At 54.8% G+C, this 25,333-nt stretch overlaps 1 protein-coding gene across 3 annotated transcripts in view; it reads left to right on the top strand.

The window, feature by feature from the left end:
* Positions 1–24,545, top strand: part of GRK4 (G protein-coupled receptor kinase 4) — a 55,565-nt gene extending 31,020 nt beyond the window's left edge. Inside the window, exons 6-17 of one of the 3 annotated variants that reach the window (XR_008199581.1) lie at positions 465–557; positions 1,709–1,772; positions 5,286–5,426; positions 7,456–7,646; positions 11,364–11,401; positions 13,999–14,088; positions 15,095–15,303; positions 16,553–16,690; positions 22,262–22,399; positions 22,821–22,973; positions 23,094–23,590; positions 24,197–24,325. Coding sequence is in view for 1 of the 3 variants with exons in the window: in XM_052641613.1 (XP_052497573.1) it covers positions 465–557; positions 1,709–1,772; positions 5,286–5,426; positions 7,456–7,646; positions 11,364–11,401; positions 13,999–14,088; positions 15,095–15,303; positions 16,553–16,690; positions 22,262–22,399; positions 22,821–22,973; positions 24,197–24,250 (1,309 nt within the window). In the remaining 2 variants the exon portion in view is untranslated. Of the gene's footprint in view, positions 1–464; positions 558–1,708; positions 1,773–5,285; positions 5,427–7,416; positions 7,647–11,363; positions 11,402–13,998; positions 14,089–15,094; positions 15,304–16,552; positions 16,691–22,261; positions 22,400–22,820; positions 22,974–23,093; positions 23,591–24,196 lie in introns of all 3 variants that reach the window. The other 2 variants (XR_008199582.1, XM_052641613.1) reach the window with 2 other exon arrangements.
* The last annotated feature ends 788 nt before the right edge of the window (positions 24,546–25,333 follow it).

The raw sequence follows: 25,333 nt of genomic DNA, 5'->3' as shown, positions 1-25,333 counted from the left end.
TTAACAGTTTCTACCCTGACTGTTATCATTTACACATTTACACCAATGTTAATTGCAAACTGTTTATATTCCCTCCTGAAATATGCACATATGCCCGCGTGAACACACACACACACACACACACACACACACACACACCCCTTGAGTATATTTTAAACTATTGTTTTTCTACTGGGAGATTATTTTTATCAAGTAGTTACTTCACTGATATTCTTATACTTAAAAAGTACCTCTGATTTTAAGAAGGTAAATTGGTTTTATTTCTTTTGAATTCTTGCATTCATGTTTTCACGGGTAGCATTGGAAACTAGTGTGAGATTCTGTAGTTGCAAAATTCAGTATACTGAATTATGGGTAATGATTGATTTTCCCATATCCAGCGCTCACTCATGCATTAAATCACAGAGGTGTCTTCATTTTGTACTGCAGCCAGATGTACATAGTTGCATAAAATTTCTTTCTAGAATTGTCCATGACCATTTAAGTGAAGAAGCATTTGAAGAATACCAAGAAAGTGCATATTTTTCTCGATTTTTACAGTGGAAATGGCTGGAAAGGTATGTTCTCATCATTCAGTGAAAACAAATCGTGACTTCCATTACTGCATTCTGACTGATGTATACCTTTCTGTCAAAATACTATTGGAAATCTTACTATTAATATTGTGCAGTTTCTTCTGATCCCGTGGGCTCCTTTTCCTCTTGTTAAAATGACAGTTAGCCCTGCTGGTGCCACCGTGAGTCAGTAGACCATGTCCTGGGTTCACAGAGACAGAATCTGATGTGGTGCTCGGCTGTTTGCCATCTCAGCCTCTACCCAGATGCCTACTAGCTATGTGTCCTCAGTGACGTGGCCTGAGTGGGCTTTGGGTGACCTACCCCCTGGAGAAGGAAATAGCAGCCCACTCTAGTATTCTTGGAAATCCCGTGGACAAGAGGAGCCTGGTGGGCTACAGTCCATGCAGTCACAGAGAGGGAGACACGGCTTGGAGACTACACCACCACCACCCTGGACGCTAGAGTCACCGGAGGCGTGAGTGTGGGACACTAAGCACAGGGCTCGGTGCACAACAGAAGTGCCCAGGAAGCGTTCAGTTGCACAGCTCAGTTGTGTCTGACTCTTTGCGACCCCATGGATGGAGCACACTGGGCCTCCCTGTCCATCACCAACTCCTGGAGTCCACTCAGACTCACGTCCATCGAGTCAGTGATGCCATCCGGCCGTCTCATCCTCTGTGTTAGCTGCCACCAGTGTTGTTGTTACAATGATTGTTGATTTGTTAAATTTCAGTTCTAGCTCATACAGGTTTCTCTTGCGACGGTGTCAACACTGCCTTTGGGGTTCTCTCTTCAAAGAGCAGCTCCCTGTCAATGCCATTTCCCTCGCCAGCCTTCTGAGAGGCCCCAAGAGCTGTGCCAAAGAGAACACAGAGAGATCTCATAGTGTGGGCTGGCTACAGACTTGTGTTTAGTTCAGTCAGTAAGGACAGCAGTCTGTCTTCAGTGTTTTCACAGTTTTGAAAGTTAACGTGCTTGTCTCTTGAAAGCGGTCCCATTGAGGAGCCTCCCTCTGAGCACAGGCAGCTGGTCCTGGGCACCCTCCCCCGGGTCCCCTTCTCAGGCCAGGCCAGTGGCTAGGTAGATTTTTCTCTTTCCAAATAGCAATGTGATGTGAGACCTGAGGCTCTTTTTCCTTTGTGATTAATTAGGCAACCGGTGACAAAGAGCACATTTAGGCACTACAGAGTCCTGGGGAAAGGCGGGTTTGGAGAGGTAAGTCGTACCTGACAACTGTGAGCAGTACTTCTAGAAAAGCCGAAGAGGGTCACGGAAAGGTGTGATCTTCAGGTAACGTATCGACTCTATAAATCCATTTATTTCTTTGCTGTGTATTTTAGGTATACTTTTAGCAGCCACAAGAATTCAGATTGAACTTTGAGCAAAAGGTACATGCTCTTAAAAAATTCAGAGATGCGGTGGGGAGAATGATTCACTATCTTTGTGATTTTACATTTCAGTTCTTAGTTCTCAAAGAGGTTGTTTTCTCATGTTTTTGTTCAAGTTTTTAGTAAGGTTGTCCTGACTGAAAAGATTGTTCTGTTTCCATGTGGTGGAGTCTCTGTTATTCCAGTCTTATAACTGAGGACTAGCCTAGAAGTTCACGAAGCACAGAGTATATTGAAAGTGAAAGTGAAGTCGCTCAGTCATGTCCGACTCTTTGCGACCCCGTGGGCTGTAGCCTACCAGGCTCCTCTGTCCATGGGATTTTCCAGGCAATAGTCCTGGAGTGGATTGCCATTTCCTTCTCCAGGGGATCTTCCCAACCCAGGGATCGAACCCGGATCTCCTGCATTGTAGACAGATGCTTTACCGTCTGAGCCACCAGGGAAGTCCATAGAGTATATTGCTAAATCTTATTAAGTATTATTGGATATGCTTATTTAACTCAGCTCTGGACATGTATGTACCTTACACCTACTTCAAAAGGTGTTAGAAAATATGGAAATTGGGGAAAATCCTTAAGACACCACCCACAAGTTCATGAGAGATGGTCTTTAAATGGGATTGGAGACAGCTGTGGTCGGTGCTCAGAGTCCCGTCACACTGTGTGCAGCAGTTGAGGGAGATGCTAGCGGCCTCATTGAGTGAGTGGAGTGGTCACTTTGAGTTCAAGCCTTCCTAAGTCCCAGAGTCGGGTCAGAGCCGGGTCAGAGCCGGGTCAGAGCCGGGCATGCCAACTGCATGAGATTCACATGGCGTGCGCTCCCAAATTCTAGGCAAGAGCCACGGCCAGCGCCAGCCTGGGAGGAGTCACACTGCGGGGGCCTCCTGTCATCACTCACAGTGGCCGCAAGAGGGACTGGTAGGTGTGCCAGCCTTGGGAGAGCCCGCGGGGCGCCCGCTGTGGCCCTGGAGGCTGCCTGGTGCTCTGTGAGCCCTGCCCCAGCGTGCTGGGCCCTTGGTGGGAGATGCGTCTGCGAGGAGTCCGTCGCCTGACGTGCCTCTGGAGTGCTCAGTCCACGCTACCCGCCCCACACTGCTTCCAGGGATGGAGCTCGGACTTTGTGAGGAGCAGAGGAAGGAAGCTTCCAGCACTGGGCTCTTGTGAAGCCCGCGGTCTGGCCACACAGAGGTCTTAACAATGGATTCAGCAGAAACACGTCGGCAAGTTTCCACTGTTGTGAAAAGACTCGGTGTGCTTATGATCTCGTACAGCACTTTTTAAACGCATTGACTGGTGCTCCCAAGCAAACAGCTGGGAGGACAAACGGCTGTGGATTTTCACAGACGTGTTCTGGGCATGCTGCACTGCGCCAGGCCCGGGCGGGGGCCAGTGGGCGGCCCACTTCTCGCGGGAATGCCAGTTAGACCCCTGCGACTTCGGCAGACACCTGGGGCCCTTTCAGTCCAGATGCCGGCAGTGTGCTTACCTCTGCTCAACGCTGGCACCTCTTCGGGCGGTGTGAAAGGCCAACATTTTGGTCTCATTCGGTCAACAGCAGCGCTTTCACTCAAGCCCTGAGCCCTCCAGGCAGCCCTGGCGGGTCCCGAGGCCGGCGCAGTGGACAGGGGCTGGGCGAGCAGCGTTGCCTGCATGGTGGGCGGTGGAGAGAGCACGTCCTTGGGACCCACGCCCCCTGAGGTCAAGCTCCTGCGCCTCCGCTCCCAGCTGTGTGATCGGGGAGGGGGGACCTGCCGTGGTCTCCTCCTGGAGAGGCCTCATGAGCCCTGCTTCACCATCGCTGTGAGCAGCAGCTGAGCGGCTGCAGAGCCTGGCACCTCACCCCTTCTCCCTTCTCGTTCTCTGACTTGGCAACTCCACTTGAAGGAATCTGTCTTCAGTGTGTGATAAGTCTGCATGTGCGAAGACTATGTGCCAAGACTTCGTGGTTGCAAAATGATGAACTGCGTTCTGGAGTAGTCACGTATTTGTAGAGCATTTAACAATGAGAAGATGGTCACACAGTAAGATTATAAAATATTACCTGTTCTGTAACATAAGCCCAATTTCCCCTAAAAGCCAGAGGTTGTGGGGGAGCAAGCTATATATCCTTACATATATATGTACAAAGGGCACTTCAAAGCTTACACAGTACAGTATCAGTGATAGTTATCTTAGAATTTGGGTGTTTTATCATTGTCTTTATTAATACTTTCAATATTTTCCACAGTGAGGTTTATATTTTGCCACAAAATTATTTTGGTCAATGGATAAAATCGTATCATGTCTTATATTCACTTTTAGAGTAATCCTCTGGGGGACTTCCCTGGTGGTCCACGGCTAAGACTCCATGCTCCCAATAGAGCAGGCCCAGGTTCAATCCCTGGCCAGGGAGCAAGATTTCCCATGCCCCACCTCAAGATCCTGCACAATGCAACAAAGATCCCACGTGCTGTAGCTAAGAGCTGGCAGAGCCAAATAAATAAATATTCAAAGTTACTTTAATTAAAATTTTAAAAATAAAGTAACCCTCTGTGCACTCGTGTGGCGTGTGTGTGTGCAGGTGGGGGGTGTGGGGCAGGCGGCGGGCAGAGGAACCTCGACAGCCTGCGTCGATAGCCTGGAAGCTGGAAGGCTGGTGGTTGCTGTTGAGTTGCTTAGGTGGGGCCTACCCTGCCACTGCATGGACTGTAGCCCGCCAGGCTCCTCTGTCTGTGGGATTCTCCAGGCAAGAAGACTGGACGGGTTGCCGCTTCCTCCTCTAGGGATCTTCCCTACCCAGGGGCCGAGGTCACGTCCCTTACAGCCCCTGCATTGGCGAGCAGATTCTTTACCACCGAGCCGCCAGGGAAGCTGGGCGCTGGGAGCTTTATTGTACTCTTCCCTTCACTTACCTTTGTTTGGAAGTTTTCGTAATGTGAAGTAACATATAAGTATTACTTTAACAGCTAATTAAGTTAAAGGTATGAAAGTCTATGGACTCTATGACATACACGTATTCTTGAATTTTAAAATAATCAAGAATATTTACTGTCAGAAGCTTTTGTTCTTGTACAGAAAGTAGAAAGACATGGGGAGACATATTCAAGCAGATGCAGCAGGATCTCACAGAGCGAGTTCCGCTGTCACTGTGCGCGGTTCATAAGCTCCCTTCTTAAACAAGGACCCGAGGGTCAGAGAGAAGTGCCCATGGGGACCCAGCTACGGCCGTGGTCTTGGCCCCACAGAGTCCACGCTGCTCTTGACTAGAGGGAATTGTCATGGAGAACAGTTTGCTCTCTGTAGCCTCAGAACTACCAAGTGGGTATGAACTGTTGTGTTGTTTTTCTTTTAAAAAAAACTAGGTTTGTGCTTGTCAAGTGCGAGCTACAGGAAAAATGTATGCCTGTAAGAAGCTAGAGAAGAAAAGGATAAAGAGGAGGAAAGGGGAGGCCATGGCCCTGAACGAGAAGAGGATCCTAGAGAAAGTGCACAGTAGGTTTGTAGTGAGTATCTCCTCTGTCCTCCCGGGGATGGGGAGCTGGGCAAGTGGCGTTTGTCCAGCGCACCTGCCGCTGGACACAAGCCCACCCTAGCTGAGCGTGTGCGGGGTTCACTGCCCCGCCACTGAGAGGAGACGTACAGGAGCAGCACTCCACTGCCCTGCCCAGCCCTCCCTGGGCACAGACAGGCACCGCCCAGTCTGCCGCTGACCCTCTGCCCTCCTGGTGGCATCAGCGGCTGGGCTCACCCTGCAGTTGGCCGAAGCCCCAGCTGGGCGAGAGGCTTGAAGGTGCTTCTCTGCTGGTCCCTCACTCGGGCCTCATCTGTGTCTGCCTCCACCCTCTTTCTGACGGCGCAGGTTCACAACTCACCCTCAGCCAGCGAGCCGAGTTGTGTGAGGCCTGACTCCACCCTCACTGTGTGGGTCAGGGCTGAGCCCAGGGGTCTTGGGTCCATGCTGTGTGTTAAGTAGCGGGGTTTTCATCTCCACAGCTGCTTCCTCCACCTAATTACATGTTGAAGGAAGAGAGGGAAAGACAACTTACAAAAGGCTTCATGGTGTCATTTACTTCTCAGTTCTGAGGTCAGTGCTTCGTGCTGGGCACAAAGCTTCCACGACAGACAGGCCGTCAGAGCTGCCACCTAGTTTAATAGCAGGGGTTTACTGTGTGTGTGACATGTCAGCCTTCTGTTTGTGCTTTACAAGAGAAGCTTTGATAAAACGGGCTCATCTTAGAGTCGCTTTAAACATATTTGTGTAACTGCCTCGAAACACGAAAATCTACAATCTAGTGCTGTGGAAGGACATAGATAATAGTTACGGCTCACTCTACTGAAATACAGTATTTTGGGTTCTTTACCCTTGGCCTCTCGCCAGGATCCCGGGGATACTTTCCTTTGCCCTTGATTCTGTTCTTTACTTCCTGCTTACGGCTGACCTGAGGGGGTCCTGACTGGTACTTCTGTCGACTTCATCTCCTCCTCCCCACGGCCCCTCCCCAACCCCCCACGACAACATGACTGTGTGTGTAGGCAGTCCAAGACTCTAGATAACTGGTTGAGAATTGGGCCAGGTTATTAGCTATGGCACCAATTAGATACGAAACAGTTTGAAAAACTTCGATTGAAACCATTTACAATAGCATTACGAAACATCAGAATCAAGACAAAAGTCCAATGAAACGTGCAAGACTTCTACACTGGAAGCTGTACAACACTATTTACAAGAACTGCAGATGCCCTGACCAAACGGTGGGGGTGCCCTGTCCACGGGCTGGGAGCCTCAGGCTGTGGTGGCGGTAAGATGAGTGAAACACAGCGCCAGCCAGAACCCGAGAAGGGCGCGTATGGGGGTGCTCACGGGTGTAAACTGACTTGCAGACCAGCAGGGAAGTGGGTAAGAGCTCGGACAGGCACTTAAAACCCGTACATGGGCTCCGCGTGCAGAGGAGCTGAGCAGCTCCGCACCCCCTGCTCCTCCGACCACGCCTAGCGCAGATAGTCTGCCAGCGGGGAGTGCTGGCCTCAACAGCTAGAATGTGGCTCTGAGGAGCGCCGCCCCAAGTTCGCCATGAAGGTTGGCGCCTGCTCACTCAGACGTGGCTTCCCCAGTGACCCAGCAGCAAAGAGCCCACCAGCTGCAGGGGACGTGGGAGGCTCAGGTTTGATCCCTGGGTGGGGAAGATCCCCTGGAGAAGGAAATGGCAACCCACTCCAGCGTTCTTGCCTGGGACATTCCGTGGACAGAGGAGCCGGGCGGCCTGCAGTCCATGGGGTCACAAAGAGTTGGACGCTACTGAGCGCGCAGGCACTTAGGAAGTTGTCTGCTTTCAGCGCAGAGCAGCTGTTAGCTCTTCATTGGGTAAAGGCTTTCGATGGTGCCCGGTACGCTTCTCCCCCAAAGCAGGCAGCATTTCGGTGCTCTCATTGTGAATGTACACGGACTGTTTGACTGTTGCTGGCAAATAGAGTGCACCGCCAATGAATGAGCAGGTGTTTGCATTTTCTTTCCTACAACGCTGCTGTCCTCAGGTTAGTTTATGCTACACATACCAAACCAAGAAGTCCCTGTGCTTGGTGCTAACCATTATGAACGGAGGGGACCTGAAGTTTCACATTCACAACCTGGGCAACCCCGGCTTCGAGGAGCAGAGAGCGATCTTCTACGCGGCCGAGCTGTGCTGTGGCTTGGAGGATCTGCAGCGGGAGCGCATTGTGTACAGGTAGGGGCGCAGGGCTCCGGGGGCCTCGAGGCCTGCCCGCCCTGAGCGTCCGGCTGCCTCGCGGCTCTCACGGGCCACGTGGGGGCTGGGGCGGAAGGGCCGGCAGGGTGGGGGCCGTGCCCTCACCACGCTGGGAGTGTGGCCAACCAGGGGCAGACCTTGGGCTTCTTTTTAGCTCTCTCCTGTCTCCGGTAAGTACTTTTCGTTTGAGTTGTCGTGCTGTTCACAAGCACGAGAGGAACCCGTTTCCAAGGTCCTTAGATGTTTTGACAGTTATTCCGAGGACTGGGGACGATGTTCCAACAAAAAACAAATGTTCTGAAGTAACTGTACTTATTTTAATACTTTTTTCATCTTAGAATTCAGTAGAGAAAATTAAATGCCATGGATGGAATTAGTTTTGTGTGATGAATAAATCTGGGTTTTAGGGACAGCAGTCCCTCCGCCACCTTTAGAAGCTGGGGTCCTGGGTGCTGACACTCTTTGGGGCCGCCCCAGGCCACTCCCTGCGTTCAGCCTGGCGCATCCACCTGTGGGCCGTGAGCTCTTGTCCCCTAGTGGGTGCGTCTAGCTGCCCTTCTCAGTTCCTGAGGGCTCTGCCCGCTCCTCCCCCGCTGGCCCACATCCTCCCCAAATCCGGTCCCCAGATCAGTCCAGCATATTTGTCCAATCCCTCTGTGTTTCCCATGGCCAGTGGCCGAGGTCATGTCCGCCTCAGATGGGCTTGCTCTCCCAGAGCTTGTCCGGTGTTGTCTTGCCTGCCCTGCTCATGCGTCTGCCCTCTCAGAGGCCTTTCCTTCCAGCCCCTCCTGCCATCATGCAGAATTAGTGCAAAGATGGCCACTTTCTAGAAGCGTCCTCCCCTGGCTGGTCCTCAAAGTGCTCCATGTTGCCCATCCTGGGGCCGGTCCCCCTGGCTGGCTCACTTCCTAGAAGACCTTCCTCTTCCTCCATCCCAATTCTGATGTCATTTTTCTTCTTTGTCTTTTGTGGCCCGGAGCCAAGTTAAGTATCTCCTGAGGATCAGCTCGCAGCAGGCCAGGCTGATAGGTGATGGTCCCACCCACCATGAGTTGTGCAGAAGGTGGGGGCACGGGCTGCTACTCTGGGACTTTCAGGGGGGCTGGAGGAGCTCAGATTCCTACGTGGCTGCTGGAGGAAGTGAGCTTGTTACAGTTCAGTCCGGCTGAGCCTCCTTGGCCTGCTTCTGGTGTGAGATGCATTCCCTGCACTGGTCAGACAGTTCCGTTCCCCAGCCTTCCACCCTGGGCTCCCGCCTGCCCTCTAGCTGAGCAGGTCTCTCGTGCCCACTGCGTCCACGAGACCTGCCATCAGGAGGCGCCCCCGAGCGTCTGTTGAGCGAATGAGCCATGGCCTTCAGACTCTGACGGCCTGTTCTGCCTCCAAGGTGCCCACACACGCTTCCCTGGGAAGGTGCCCGTGTCCTTGCCTTTCCTCAGAGACCACCAGTGACAGCTTTCCTCAGACCAGGTCCTAGAGGGAGACTCTTCCTCTCTGCACAGAGGTGGTACAAATAAAAACGCTCTCCTATTTTAGCAGCTCCAAAATGAAAAACCAAGAGGCACACAGGATATTTGTTTATTTCCGTATTCTGTCTGTGCCAGGTCTCCGTAGTGGGAGGCAGGACCCTGGTGTGTAGCGTGTGGGATCTAGTTCCCTGACCAGGGATGGATCCCCAGGTCCTCTGCTGTGGAAGTTCAGAGCCTTAGCCACTGGACCACAGGCTCCTCCCCGGGGAAGTGGTTTTTGAGGGAAGGCTCGAGAAAGGACAACACTCTGTAGCCTGAGCTGTGGCGCTCTGCCCTGGCAGATGCCCGGTGTGTGGTGTGGGGCAGGGTGTGAGCAGGCCGCTTTGGAGTTGGCCTCAGCTTGTCGCCTGGCATCCAGGTGACCCAGTAACATGGCTGCACTCTAAGAGTGGCACCTACACCCCAAGAGTGTCTAAACACCCTCTGGAGATGCTGTGATGGTCCCAGGAGACGTGTGTAAAATGCTTAAGCACATGTCTTGGCATCCAGTGAGCACGCCAAAGCGGGTAGCTGATGTCATTACTGCTGTACTAAGTCACTCAGTCGTGTCCAACTCTTCGAGACCCATGGACTGTAGCCCACCAGGCTCCTCTGTCCATGGGATTTTCCTGGCAAGAATACTGGAGTGGGTTGCCATGTTCTTCTCCAGGGGATCTTCCTGACCCAGGGACTGAACCCGCGTCTCCTGCATTGGCAGGCGGGTTCTTTACCACCAGCGCCACTGGGAAGCCCATTGTTGCTGCCACCGACTGGTATTTTGTGCAGTACATACTGCGTGTCTCCTTTTGGAGCAGGTGACTGGTGGTTGATTCACAGCTGACTGCAAAGCCGATGGGAGTGGCTTAGGGCAGCTTCCCACACCAGGCAAGAAGGCAGCCGGGAGTCTCTGGGTCTCTGGCTGGGGCCTGGGTTGGCTGCCCTGGAGCAGTGCTGGCCTTGCGTGGAGCAGTGGGGCTTTAGGGCACCTGGTGAGACGTTTGAGGTGAGGCGGGCGGGCGGCTGTCCTATGCGTGCGGCTGTGCCTGTGAACGTCCCATGTCAAGGAGGGTTACCTTGTTGTCAACAGCATTTACCAGGACTCTTTAAATACAGAAAAAACAAGACTGCTTGTGGCTGGGCAGGGCACGCAGAGGGCACCCATTCCCGTCCCCTGCTCCCCAGGGAGACCAGCGACAGTATCGGGACGTCTTCCCAGGAAGGGTTTCCTCGCAGAGCCCCACGCCTGCGTCCTCACTCTGCTCTCTTCTGGGTGTGCAGCTTCCAGCCCAGGGCGTCTCAGTGTCTGCGGCCCCCCGCCCCCTGAGCTGGCACGGGGCTCTGTGGGACTCTACTGGGACCAGCGCCTCGGAACGGCTGCTCCGTCCTGCTGACTTCAGTCTCCTCTGCAGGTTCTTGGAGACGTGGCTGCAAACGGAGCGGCCGTGCTGAGGGAGATGGGCCACTGTGACAGGACCACACGTGAAGTCAGAGCTAACCAGAAATCCTCTGAAGACTAGCTTTTTTTCCTCGCCAAGGGAAAAAAACGAGTAGCTTGAGATGTCACATTCAGATATTTTAGTCTTTGGTGACACACTCATGTATTTGAAGTTTGGCATTGCCCTACTTGGCAATGAACTGTGATAAGCAGTGCCACGGGTCACATGCTCCCCCACGAGGTCTGGCCTCCCTGAATGCTGCCCAGCCTGGAAGCAGGTGCTGTGCACGGGTCCTCCAGGTGAGGATGGCGGGCAGTGCCAGGATCTGACCCTGAAACGGAATTCCTCTTGTCCGGGGGATTTCCAGCCGTTGACATTTTTGACAGTCTATTAATGGTGAGAGAAATGGAGCTGGGTTTGTCAAGGACTAACTCCTCACCGCTGGGCTGCACGTTTCACGGCTGGATCGCCTCCTGCGAAGCCCACGCAGCCACACGGAGCGGTGAGCTCTGCACCTGTGCTGTGCACGCCGTCTGTAGAGCCCCCCCTCCGCCCCCACTCCTCCTCGTGGCCACTGGAGGCTGTGGCAACATGCGGGCTCCCATGGACCCGCAGACGGAGGCGCTGTTACCTGCTGGACTTGCCATTTCTCAGAGCGGAGAGGTGTCTTCGGGTCTTTCCGCCAGAACCGATGGAGCCCAGTGCCGCGCCCTGAATAACTGACTTTGTGTTGTTGTTTCCTTCCCTTGCAGGGACTTAAAGCCCGAGAACATCCTCCTTGATGATTACGGTGAGCGAGCCTTTCCCGCCAACTGTAGACTTTGTTCAGAGGAACTCAAGTCAGGGTGGACCTACCACTTAGTGAGGCCGGGGGTAGCAGCAGGAGGCGCCCTCCTAGGAACAGAACGGGCTCTCCCCGTTGTCCCCTTTCGTCTAAGCAGGGAGTAGAGGTGCTTCTGATTTTCAGTTCAACTCTCAGTAAGAGCAGCGTCTTCTCTCCTGTTTCTTTCTCTCCTGTCTCACCTTGCTTTGTTCTCAGCAGCGTGAGTCCACGCCCTCCTTGCTTGGTGGTTCTCACAGGTGCGGCATGGGCTCTTGTTTGATTTGTATTTCCCTGACGACGCTTTTCATGGGCTTACTTGCCATCTGTTTATCTTGTTTGGTAATGTGTCTTTTCAAGTCTTCTGCCCATTTTTAATTGTTTTTTTTCCTTATTGTTGAGTTTTAAGCGTTCTTTGTATATTTTTATGCCAGTCCTTTATAAAATATAAATGTTTTCAAGTTAGTGAAGTCATCTTCTAATTTTTCCCTTTCGTGGTTTGTGCTTTCAGTTACAGTTGCAGTTGGTCTTGTGGCTGTGACCTCGCTAAAGCCACTGCATTCTGGAAGGTCGTGGCCTTTCCGCACACACCCTCACACCCTCAGCAGGTGACCACTCTCTGTCTGCCTCTCCAGTTCCTGACCCTTTGGTTTCTGTTTGTTGCCTCGGGACACCAGGTGGGACATTCAACCCAGTGTTTCCTAGAAGTTGTAACAGGAATCCTTTCCTTATTTCTGATCTCAGGGATAGCCTTTCAGTGTATCACCATGCAGTATGGAATCTGCTGTAGTACTTAAATATTTGTTTGTGTGTCTGTGCTGGGTCTTCATTGCAGCACATGGATCTTGTATTAATAGCTGCGTCCCGTGGGGTCTTTAGTCACATCATGTGGGATCCAGTTTCCCAAACCAGGGATGGAACCAATACGGGGGAGTGTGAAGTCTTAGCCACTGGACCACCGGGGAAATCCATGCTGTAGTACTTTTGTAGAAATTAAGATTTAAGAATTTTTTCTTTTTAAAAAATGGCACTTGAATGTTGTCAGTGCGTTTTCTCCCAAAATGACTATATGTTGTTTGTTTTTTACTATGGTTAATCCACCAGTTGGTTTTCCAGCATTAAACGAACCTGCCATTCTTGAAATGAGTCCAGCTTGGGCAGGTCGTCCCGCCTTTGCCTGGGTGGCTGGTTCTGGCTCCTGACAGTCCCAGGAGGAAGCGCACCTCCAGTGCGGTCTCTCCATCGGGCTCTGCACGAGCGCCGGAACCTGCCCAGGTGACCGTGTCCACACGGCAGCCACTAGGGGTTCAGACGTCTCCCCTCTTGGGTTCAGCTGCTCCCAGCTTTGGGAGATGTCCCGGTGGGAGTGGCTGGGGCGTCTCCGTGCGTTCCCGCTCCTGGTCGCGTGTCTGGCTTGACCAGGCTTTGCCAGTGCTCCTGCTGCCATGGCAGAGCACCTCAGCGTGGGGCTCCCGCTCAGATGTTTTGTCCATCCTGGCTGGTCCTGTGGCTCCCAGCTGTGGCCAGGAGAGGAGTAGCCCTGCTCGTCCCGCCCACGTGCAGGCAGCCAGCGTCATTTCTGTGGCAGTCGCCGCGGTGCCTGTTCTTTATACGCCGGGGACGGCGCATGAAGTGCTCGAGTGCTTCTTCATTTCCGTATAGACAGCTCGTTAGGTTTTCTGTTTTCATGTGTAAAGTCGAACTTGATGTTTGTATTGAATTTAGGTTAAAAAAAAAAGCTGTCGTCTATTCTTCGACATTTCAAGGTACATTTACCATTTGTCCATTCTGAATATAGAAGCAGTTTGTTTTGCAAACGTTAAGGGGAATTTGGTTTATGAAATGAAGCTGGTGGTTGAGGTGACGAAGAAAACTGCATTATGCTTGTGTCTTCTGTAGTTGTTGTGTCCCTGAGTCGTGTCCGACTCTTTGTGACCCCATGGACTGCAGCAGCCAGGCTTCCCTGTCCTTCACCAACTCCTGGAACTTGCTGAAATTCATGTCCATTGAGTCAGTGATCCCGTCCATCCATCTCATCTCTGTCGTCCCCTTCTCCTCCTGCCTTCAATCTTTCCCAGCAATCAGTCTTTTCCAATGAGTCAGCTCTTTGCATCAGGTGGCCAAAGTAGTGGAGCTTCAGCTTTAGCATCAGTTCTTCCAATGAATATTCAGGACTGATTTCCTTCGGGATGGACTGGTTGGATCTCCTTGCAGTCCAAGGGACTCTCAAGAGTCTTCTCCAGCACCACAATTCAAAAGCATCAGTTCTTCAACGCTTAGCCTTCTTTATGGTCCAGCTCTCACATCATACATGACTACTGGAAAAACCATAGCTTTAATTATCTGGACCTTTGTCAACACAGTGATGTCTCTGCTTTTTAATATGCTGTCTAGGTTTGCCATAGCTCTTCTCCCAAGGAGCAAGCGCCATGTGATTTTAGATGGAAATGTTTCCGAGTATGAATTGCTGTAACTTCCATCCCTGTGTTTTAGATTTTTTTCCATTATTTATCGTCAAAGTGTCCGCTGGCCCCTGTGATTTGTGTCGTGTGTTTGGCCGCATGCAGGACACATCCGGATTTCAGATCTTGGTTTGGCCTTGGAGATCCCAGAAGGGGCGAAGATCAGCGGAAGAGTTGGAACGCTGGGCTACATGGGTATGTGATCGGCCTCCTGGTTCTCCCTGCGCTCCCGGCCTCAGCACGCAGAGAGCGGACCGTGTGGAGGGCCCTGGGGTCGTCCTGGCCCGCTGTGGGGTAGCGCAGTGGTATCTGAGGTCTGTACCCACCCCCACCTGCCCTTACCGCCCGGAGCAGAGCCAGGACAGGACAGTGGCCTCCTCGCTGTCCTCACTGGCTCCACACACTCCTCCTGAAGGTGACCAAGTCATTCTGAAGGCTTCGTGAACCGGAGGCCTGGCCTTGGGTCAGCTCAGAGCAGGGGACCCCTGCCTGGCTCTGCCAGAGCTGGGGACCCCTGATATGAGGGAGCCGAGGGCCTCTGCTGAGTCTTGCACTGACCCTCACATCCACTGTGGCTGCTGGGGCCTTAGCCTGGGGGCCTGACCCTGCCTGATGGAGAGGCAGGGGGTCGTCCCACAGAGCACCATTTCCCACAGTAGTTAAATCTGCAGCAATTCACTTCATACTCTGTGAACAGTGGGAACTGTTTCTAATAACAGCTTTGCTGAACTATAATTCACATGCCATAAAATCCACGAATGTCCATTTTGGCCATTCCACAGCAGCATGTGGGATCTTAGTTCTCAATCAGGAGTCAAACCGATACTGCCTGTGGTGGGAGCACAGTTGTGCCCACTGGACGCAGTCCACCGGTCTGAAGTGTCCTCTCAGTGGCTCTCAGTACAGGCAGGGCAGTGCAGCTACCACCCCTGATTTGAGAACCTTCTCATCCCTGCAGAGAAGAAGCCCCGCACCCGCCAGCAGGTAGCCCAGCTCCTCCCCTTCTCTGCCAGCCTCGCAGCCACTGGTGGACTTTCCGTCCTCATGCAAGTGGAATCACATGCTGTCTGGCCTTTTGTGTCTGCCTTGTTAGCTTCACGTTTCCAGAGTTGATCCGTACAGTAACAAGCATTAACTTCAAATTGTGTTGTTGCCATTCAGCACAGGGAGATAACTTAAATTTCCTGTGTTTGTTGTGCAGCTCCAGAAGTCATCAACTCTGAGAGCTATACATTCAGTCCTGACTGGTGGGGGCTCGGCTGTCTGATATACGAGATGATTGAGGGACATTCTCCATTCAAAAAATACAAAGAGAAGGTTAAGCGCGAGGAGGTGGAGCGGAGAGTGAACAAAGAGACAGAACAGTACTCCGAGAAGTTCTCCGAGGACGCCAGGTCCATCTGCAGCATGGTGGGTCGGGCTCGGGCGGGATAGGGGAAAGGGAAACGCAGCCGTCCCTCAGTCCTCCTCTCGGGGTCCCTGATCCCGTAGAGCAGAGCAGAGGCCGTTGTTTGCTGTCCCCGAAGGTGCTGCTGAAGGGCAGGACAGCGCCGGGCCCTGGCCAACATCACGGGGCACTGACAGGCAGCAGACCCTTTGGGGCACTCTGCAGGGCCTGACTCGATGGCGGCCCCGTGTCTGCCGCTCTCGCCGCAAGAACGTCCCGGCAGTAAAAGGGTGATAGAGAAGCTCTTCTTGTCACTTACTTCTCTTAAGCCAACATGAAGGGTTTCCTGAGCGAACTTTAAACTTGGTTTGCATTCAGGAATGTTTATTGAGAATCCCCCCCGGGCTCCTCCCCAGCAGTGAGCTAAACGGGCAGCACTCTCACCCCTTTCATGAGCACGCCTGGTGCTCTCATCTGCTCGGGCGGGTGGACTGTGAGGCCTGGCTCTGCCTGGAGGAGCGGGAGGAGCTGGCTGTGGGTGGAGGGCAGGGGGCAGGGGGCGATGGGCGGGACAAAGGGCAGGGCCAGCCAGAGCTTTTCGGTGATCCAGGTAGGGGTCTGGGCCCTGGGTACTGGCAGGGCGAGTGAGGAGCACTGTAAGCGTGACTTCTATGTGCACTGGGAAGCTAAGGAACCTGCGGCCTGCCTAACGCAGTACTCACGTAGCTGCTGTTGCCTGGATCCGACCCTGCCGTCACTCAGAGGTCTGCCTGTGTAAACGTATAAGTAAGGAATCCTTTTGAAGGAAACACTTTCTATTAGTTTTAAGAGTATACAATTTTTAGAACTAGGTTTGCTAAATTTTTGCCTCATCTGAGGTCCTTAGTGATCTGTTTAATGGATAAAGTATAATTATCCATGTCACTTGGCATGGAAGTGGTGTCTTTGAAGTTCCCAGACAGCTTCTATTTCTTGAGGAAACATCCCCTAATTTGTACAGGGTCAAACTTTTGTTAAGGATTTATTTGGTCGACTTTTAATTTTTTCGATAGCTCAGAGGCAGGATTTTAGTTAGAACTCCTTTTGGAAGCGCCACGCGTTTTACGTCTGTGAAATCTGCAGTGCTGAGGCTCGGGTGATTCTCTGAAACCTGAGTGGCTGTTCCGCTGGAGGTGCTCTTTGCCTCCCTAAGTCTTTGGCCATGGTTGTGGAGATCCGGGGGTTTCCTTTGATCCTGGGCGCTTTGGCTGACCCATTTGTGCTCCTCCACAGTTACTCACCAAGGACCCTGCACAGCGCCTGGGCTGCAGGGGCGAAGGGGCGGCTGAAGTCAAGGGACACCCCGTGTTCAGGGACATCAACTTCAGGCGGCTGGAGGCCCACATGTTAGACCCGCCTTTCCACCCTGACGTAAGTGTGTTGTCAAGGGCAACGGAGTGGCCTGTCCTCCCCAGCCCTCCTGGCTCCTCTGCCACCCGAGTTGCAGCCACCCCCGCCGAGTCGCTGCCTCGCCAGGGACCTGGGCAGCCCTGACCCTCCCCAGCTACCCCACAAGGGCCCTCCCCTTGTCACAGCTGGCACCCTTGCTTCTTTAGTCCTGAACGTGCCTCCCCACGCTGGGTCTCACTGGGTCCTGGCTCGGCGCTGCGCCTGGAGCAGCCCTGGTGAGTGTGCTGTGGGGCCACGGAGGGTTACATCCCCAGAGCCTGGCGGGGCCCTCGAGCTCAGAGCTGGGAGGAACGCCCCCACGGTGGCCTTGGGCTACCGAAGGCGAACTAGGAAGTGTGGAGATGGTTCATTCTGTGGAATACGATGAACCTGTCGTCGTTGTTCAGGTGCTCAGTCGTGTCTGACTCTTTGTGACCCCAAGGACTGCAGCATGCCAGGATTGCCTGTCTATCACCGACTCCCGGACTTTAACCAAATTCATGTCCATTGAGTCGGTGATGCCATCCAACCATCTCATCCTCTGTCCCCTTCTCCTCCTACTTTCAGTCTTTCCTAGCATCAGGGTCTTTTCCAGTGAGTCGGCTCTTTGCATCACGTGGCTAAAGTATTGGAGCTTCAGCTTCAGCATCAGTCCTTCCAGTGAATATTCAGGGTTAATTTCCTTTAGGACTGACTGGTTGGATCTCCTTGCTGTGCAAGGGACTCTCAGGAGTCTTCTCTAGCACCACAGTTCAAAAGCATCAGTTCTTCGGTGCTCAGCCTTCTTTGTGGTCCAACTCTCACATCCATGTATGACTACTGGAAAAACCATAGCTTTGACTATCCAGACCTTTGTCAGCAAAGTGATGTCTCTCCTTTTTAACATGCTGTCTAGGTTTGTCATGGTTTTTCTTCCAGGGAGAAAACGTCTTTTAAGTTTATGGCTGCAGTCACTGTCTGCAGTGATTTTGGAGCCTGAGAAAATAAAATCTCTCACTGTTTCCATTGTTTCCTCAGCTATTTGCCATGAAATGATGGAACCAGATGCCATGATCTTAGGTTTTTGAATGTTGAGTTTCAGGCCAGCTGTTTCACTCTCCTCTTTCACCTTCATCCAGCGGCTCTTTAGTTCCTCTTCGCTTTCTGCTTAAGGGTGGTGTCATTTGCATATCTGAGATTATTGCTGTTTCTCCCGGCAATCTTGATTCCAGCTTGTGCTTCATCCAGCCTGGCATTTCGCATGATGTCCTCTGCACAGAAGTTAAATAAGCAGGGTGACAACATACAGTCTTGATGTTCTCCTTTCCCTATTTGGAACCAGTCTGTTGTTCCACGTCCAGTTCTAACTGTTGCTTCTTGACCTGCATACAGGTTTCTCGGTAAGCAGGTAAGGTGGTCTGGTATTCCCATCTCTTGAAGAACTTTCTACAGTTGTTGTGATCCACAGCAAATGAAGTAAATGAAGCAGAAGTAGGTGCTTCTCTGGAACTCTCTTGCTTTTTCTATGATCCAACAGATGTTGGCAATTCGATCTCTGGTTTCTCTGCCTTTTCTAAATGTAGCTTGTACAACTGGAATTTCTCTGTTAACATACTGTTGAAGACTGACTTGAAGGATTTTGAGCATTACCTTGCTAGCATGTGAAATGAGTGCAATTGTGTGTGTGGGGGGGTGGTGAACATTCTTTGGCGTTGCCTTTCTTTGGGATTAGAATGGAAACTGACCTTTTCCAGTCCTGTGGCCACTGCTGAGTTTTCCAAATTTGCTGGCATAATGAGTGCAGCACTTTCACAGCATCATCTTTTAGGCTTTAAATAGCTCAGCTGGAATTCCATCACCTCCACTAGCTTTGTGCATAGTGATGCTTCCTGAGGCCCACTTGACTTCACGCCCCAGGAGTCTGGCTCGAGGTGAGTGCTCACACCGTCGTGGTTATCTGGGTCACTTCACGCCCCAGGAGCCTGGCTCGAGGTGGGTGACCACACCGTCGTGGTTATCTGGGTCACTTCACACCCCAGGAGCCTGGCTCGAGGTGAGTGACCACACCGTCGTGGTTATCTGGGTCACTTCACGCCCCAGGAGCCTGGCTCGAGGTGAGTGCTCACGCCGTCGTGGTTATCTGGGTCACTTCACGCCCCAGGAGTCTGGCTCGAGGTGAGCGACCACACTGTCGTGGTTATCTGGGTCACTTCACGCCCCAGGAGCCTGGCTCGAGGTGAGCGACCGCGCCGTCGTGGTTATCTGGGTCACTTCACGCCCCAGGAGCCTGGCTCGAGGTGAGTGCTCACGCCGTCGTGGTTATCTGGGTCACTTCACGCCCCAGGAGCCTGGCTCGAGGTGGGTGACCGCACCGTCGTGGTTATCTGGGTCACTTCACGCCCCAGGAGCCTGGCTCGAGGTGGGTGCTCACGCCGTCGTGGTTATCTGGGTCACTTCACGCCCCAGGAGCCTGGCTCGAGGTGGGTGCTCACGCCGTCGTGGTTATCTGGGTCACTTCACGCCCCAGGAGCCTGGCTCGAGGTGGGTGCTCACGCCGTCGTGGTTATCTGGGTCACTTCACGCCTCAGGAGCCTGGCTCGAGGTGGGTGACCGCACCGTCGTGGTTATCTGGGTCACTTCACGCCCCAGGAGCCTGGCTCGAGGTGGGTGACCGCACCGTCGTGGTTATATGGGTCACTTCACGCCCCAGGAGCCTGGCTCGAGGTGAGTGCTCACGCCGTCGTGGTTATCTGGGTCACTTCACGCCCCAGGAGCCTGGCTCGAGGTGAGTGCTCACGCCGTCGTGGTTATCTGGGTCACTTCACGCCCCAGGAGCCTGGCTCGAGGTGAGTGACCACACCGTCGTGGTTATCTGGGTCACTTCACGCCCCAGGAGCCTGGCTCGAGGTGGGTGACCGCACCGTCGTGGTTATCTGGGTCACTTCACGCCCCAGGAGCCTGGCTCGAGGTGAGCGACCGCGCCGTCGTGGTTATCTGGGTCACTTCACGCCCCAGGAGCCTGGCTCGAGGTGAGCGACCGCGCCGTCGTGGTTACCTGGGTCACTTCACGCCCCAGGAGCCTGGCTCGAGGTGGGTGACCGCACCGTCGTGGTTATCTGGGTCACTTCACGCCCCAGGAGCCTGGCTCGATGTGGGTGCTCACGCCGTCGTGGTTATCTGGGTCACTTCACGCCCCAGGAGCCTGGCTCGAGGTGGGTGACCGCACCGTCATGGTTATCTGGGTCACGTCACGCCCCAGGAGCCTGGCTCGAGGTGAGCGACCGCGCCGTCGTGGTTATCTGGGTCACTTCACGCCCCAGGAGCCTGGCTCGAGGTGAGTGCTCACGCCGTCGTGGTTATCTGGGTCACTTCACGCCCCAGGAGCCTGGCTCGAGGTGGGTGACCGCACCGTCGTGGTTATCTGGGTCACTTCACGCCCCAGGAGCCTGGCTCGAGGTGGGTGCTCACGCCGTCGTGGTTATCTGGGTCACTTCACGCCCCAGGAGCCTGGCTCGAGATGGGTGCTCACGCCGTCGTGGTTATCTGGGTCACTTCACGCCCCAGGAGCCTGGCTCGAGGTGGGCGACCGCGCCGTCGTGGTTATCTGGGTCACTTCACGCCCCAGGAGCCTGGCTCGAGGTGAGTGCTCACGCCGTCGTGGTTATCTGGGTCACTTCACGCCCCAGGAGTCTGGCTCGAGGTGAGCGACCACACTGTCGTGGTTATCTGGGTCACTTCACGCCCCAGGAGCCTGGCTCGAGGTGAGCGACCGCACCGTCGTGGTTATCTGGGTCACTTCACGCCCCAGGAGCCTGGCTCGAGGTGAGTGCTCACGCCGTCGTGGTTATCTGGGTCACTTCACGCCCCAGGAGCCTGGCTCGAGGTGGGTGACCGCACCGTCGTGGTTATCTGGGTCACTTCACGCCCCAGGAGCCTGGCTCGAGGTGGGTGCTCACGCCGTCGTGGTTATCTGGGTCACTTCACGCCCCAGGAGCCTGGCTCGAGGTGGGTGCTCACGCCGTCGTGGTTATCTGGGTCACTTCACGCCCCAGGAGCCTGGCTCGAGGTGGGTGACCGCACCGTCGTGGTTATCTGGGTCACTTCACGCCCCAGGAGCCTGGCTCGAGGTGAGTGCTCACGCCGTCGTGGTTATCTGGGTCACTTCACGCCCCAGGAGCCTGGCTCGAGGTGAGTGCTCACACCGTCGTGGTTATCTGGGTCACTTCACGCCCCAGGAGCCTGGCTCGAGGTGAGTGACCACGCCGTCGTGGTTATCTGGGTCACTTCACGCCCCAGGAGCCTGGCTCGAGGTGAGTGCTCACGCCGTCGTGGTTATCTGGGTCACTTCACGCCCCAGGAGCCTGGCTCGAGGTGAGTGCTCACGCCGTCGTGGTTATCTGGGTCACTTCACGCCCCAGGAGCCTGGCTCGAGGTGGGCGACCGCGCCGTCGTGGTTATCTGGGTCACTGGGACCCGTCGTGGTTATCTGGGTCATTGGGACCCGTCGTGGTTATCTGGGTCATTGGGACCTTTTCTGTACAGTTCTGTGTCTTGTTGCTGCCTCTTCTTAATCTCGTCTGCTTTTGTTAGTACATACGGTTTGTGTCCTTTATTGTGCCCATCTTTGCATGAAACGTTCCGTGATGAACCTGAGACGTGACATTAAAATCGTTCTGGCTCTGCAAGTCAGGACTCACCGTGTTTATATGGAATGTGCCGCGGCCGCAGCCTGGTTCTCTGCGTGAGTCCTCGCAAAATGTGGCTCCTGAGCCTCAGTTCCAGGCCCCAGAGTCTCGGGAGAACTTGCTTGGACTCGCTGAGCCAGGCAGCCAGACGGGCTGCAGGATGAGGAAACTGGTGGGGCCTCTCGGGGCCTTTCCCACTGGGCGCTGGACACTGCCAGCCGTGGGCCGTGGAGGCTGGGAGGGCAGCCATCCTGAGGCGGAGGGAGGGCATGCCAGGTGGTGCGTGGAGCAAGGGGCAGAGGCTCCGGGCTTGTTCTGGGGCAGCTCCTGCACGTAACCAGGGGCTGGGGCCGTGAACAGTGGCGTCCGAGACAAGTGTCGGGTGGTTTGGTGTGGGGGCAGGACAGGGTTCTGACCTATGACCTCAGTGCTCCCCTTGGTCCCCTCTACAGCCCCCTGAGGGCCGCCCCGCCCGGGGCTCCCAGCTCCAGCTCCAGCTCCTCGCCTGGTGGGATGGCCAAGTCCTAACCAGGGTCCCGGGGGTCCCGCCCTCGAGTTCCACTCCAGAGGTGGCAGCCCGGCTCCCACACGCCCCTAGCTATGAGTGCGGGCGGGGCTGCAGGCCTGGCTCCTGCCCAGCTCCGGGCTGGTGCTCCAGCGAGAGCATCCTGTCTGCCCTCCTCCATCCCCGGCCTCTGCTGTGATCCAGTTTTCATGCAGAAAAGAAGGGGGGCCCATCCAGGGCCTCGTGGCCGAGCGCAGTGGGTGAGCAGCGGCCTGTGGCTCTGAGTTATGAGATTGCGGAGCGGAGGCACGCAGCTGTGTGAGCCTCGGGCGTCACGAGCGTGATGGGGGAAACCCTCAGCCACGCCTCTGTTCCTGCCGACAGCCACAGGCGGTTTACTGCAAGGACATCTTGGACATCGAGCAGTTCTCCGCGGTGCGGGGCATCCAACTGGACAGCACAGACAGCTGCTTCTACAGCGAGTTCGTCACGGGCTGTGTGTCCATCCCCTGGCAGAACGAGGTGCTGTCCCCGCGGTGCAGGCCGCAGCTACCTACTGCCCCCGAGAAGTGAACAGCTTCTGCTGTGAAATAGCTCTTTAGCTGCTTTGCGCACGCATCCATTTGTGTGTGTGTGTGCGCGTGTGCGCATATTTGGAGGTAAAATTATTTGAGGAGCTGCCCCTTGCCCCTCGGGAAGGGGACAGAGGTGCTCTGGGGTCCGCTGGGCACCTGCCAACCTGAGTCCTGCTCCCTGAGTTCCCACAGGTCATGCTTTGGGGGGGGTCACATTGGCAGCCACGTGGCCTACCCCAGGAGGAGGTCAGGAAGCAAGGGTAGTGGGAACCGGGGACGGGAGCAGAGTGGCTGCTGAGCGCTGGGCTGGGGGCTGGGGGGGACGCGGACCTCCGTCACTTCTCTGTCCTGCCCTTCTGTGGGTACAGATGATCGAGTCTGAATGCTTCAAGGACATCAACGAAAGTGAAAACGAGCCAGTTGTGGACGCGCCAGTTGTGGTTTTAGAGCCGGATGAGAAGATGAGTCAGCAAGTTCCCAGGCAGAAGAGAGGCTTCTTCCACAGGCTCTTCTCCAGCGGGGTAAGGGCGCGGTTGCCGTGCTGTTACTGCTCTAACGTGGCCTGTTACGGGGTGTCTCCTGCTGCGGCAGGGCCTTCCATGCTCAGCACTGTTTCTGCAGCGCCTGTTGTGTGATTGCAGCGCCTGTTGTGTGAGGGGATGCACACGGTGTGCAGGCTGCCCAGGCGGTGTGTTTGAGCAGCGAGAAGAGCCCGCCCAGAGATGTTTGCTCTTGGTATGAACTCTGTCCTGATGGCAAAAGAAGAAATGGCTCCAGCACTCGGAAAGAGACCCCGCTGTCCATGACGACGCGTTTCACACTAGGCTCGTGAAGCATTCCGAAGAACCAATGCAGAAGAACAAAAGCCCTTTCAGTTTCTGCCTGGTGGTGTTCCGATTCTCAGAGCTGTCGTGTCATTCACCCGCGATCATGGGGAAAGCTGATTCTCCTTTGAATGTGGAAGAGTGTTTGGAGAGGCTTTCTGTGGTAGCATTAAACTCAGGAGTGGCTTCCAAGTCTCCTTGGACCGTGGATCATCCTGCCGTATACCCTGTCCGCTCCAGAGGGATTTTGCCTCGGTCATCCACTAAACATCTCATCCATCGTGTCTCAGCACAAACCCAGAGAATGTGGCCAGGTCTCCTCTCAGAACGGGGGGCTGGGCAGCAATTAACCCGAGCTCCTCTGGGTGTCTCAGTGGGAGTCGTTGCTGAGTCCACGCTGTGGGGTCTCACATACCGTGAGGGGGACCCTCCACACAGTCATACAGGAAGAAGCCGTCCACCCCGCCTGCTCAGAGGAGCTCAGTGGGCGGTGGGTGTGGGATGGGGCGAGCCATGTGAGTCGGGGGAGCGGGACGCACCAGCGCCCATCTCTGCCGAATGGAGCGTCCTGCACCACATGAAGCAAGGGGGAGGGGACGGTTAAGGGTTTTCTTGCCTGGAAGCAGCACTTCCTCCCCACGGAGTTTTCTGTGCACTTAAGTCTTCCCTGGGGGCTCAGTGGTAAAGACTCCTGCAGTGCAGGAGACCAGGTTCCATCCCCGGGTCGGGAAGAACCCCCGGAGAAGGAAATGGCAACCCACTCCAGTATTTTTGCCTTGAGAATCCCATGGACAGAGGGGGCTGGTGGGCTGCAGCCCATGGGTCACAGAGTCGGACACGCCTGCACACGCACGCACACACGAGGCAGGCGAGCCCCTCACACGGGAAGGGGCCTGACCGGCCTTCTGCTTGTGTTGCAGGGCTGCTTCAACGCTGGCTCCAGCAAGAAGAAGATGGTGTCCTCCAGACGGTGAGCAAGCGCTGCGTGGCCAGACCACACAGGAGCACGTGCTGGGGCCCTGTCCCGCCTGCAACCTGCAATAAACATGTGGGACTCACCTCACGAGGACTCAGCAGTCTGTCCCGCTTTCTACGTTCATGCCTGAACGGGGGTTTCACTAAGGCTGGATTGAACAAAAGGCCACTTGAGGATGTGGGATGCCCAGAAGGCCCCGGCGTGTCCCCACAGAGGGGAGGAGAGACCTGGATGGGCCCTGCTGCTCCTCACCCACCCAAGGGCTGCCCCGCCCCCCGAGCTCCTCTGGGAGTGGGTGGGCGGGCGTCAGCATGGGTAGCGGGTCTTGGCCGTTTGCATCCGTGCTCCTTGCTCCTGCGCGTCCTGCTGAGGTCCTGCCGCCCACCACATGTGGGGCGCCTCAGGGCCCTCCTGTCGGCCCCTGAAAGGAGGGTGTTTTCAGGACCCTGAGGTCGGGGCGCGGCTGTCAGGCTGGAAACGTGTCTGTGAGTCTCCGGGGCTGGGTCCCTAGAGCCGCTTGTGCTGGACCTGGGCAGGGGGGTGGCCTGGTGTGTGCCGCCCTGGCAGGGCCTCCTGGGGCCAGAGCTCCAGGTGACGGGGAGAGCTGACTGGGGGAGGAGGTGGGTCCGGTGACCCTGCCAGTGGCCCTGGGTTCGCGGTCTGTCACCCTCACTGTCCTCTGGCTCCCTGGGAAGCTCTTGCTACCTGCCGTGTGGGATCCAAGGTCCAGACCTCGGAGAGTTGAACCAAACAGCAGGGACTTGGTCTGGAAAATCCTCATTAAAAAAGGGGGGACAGGAAATCCTAACAAAAATTTGAAAAGATGGAGGTACAGTAGAGTATGTGATTACGGATGCAACAAGCCTGCAAATTAACAACAAAATCGGCAAACAGAAGGCCCAGGCTGCCAACCTCCAGGGAGCCCTCCTGGGCTGAGGAGGTGATGCAGTGCAAAGCTGCAGAGCCTCGAGAGACGAGAACAAGACTCACGCACCGGGTGTATGCGATAAACCTGAAGTCCAGTGCTCCAGGAGGAGACGTGCAGCTTTTAATAGCAGCAAAACTAAGTGCCCCCAAATAG

The sequence above is a fragment of the Budorcas taxicolor genome, chromosome 6 (genome assembly GCF_023091745.1).
Source record: "Budorcas taxicolor isolate Tak-1 chromosome 6, Takin1.1, whole genome shotgun sequence".
Taxonomy (NCBI): Eukaryota; Metazoa; Chordata; class Mammalia; order Artiodactyla; family Bovidae; genus Budorcas; species Budorcas taxicolor.
The sequence above is the reverse complement of the archived record's forward strand: the minus strand, read 5'-3'. Positions and strand labels throughout refer to the sequence as shown.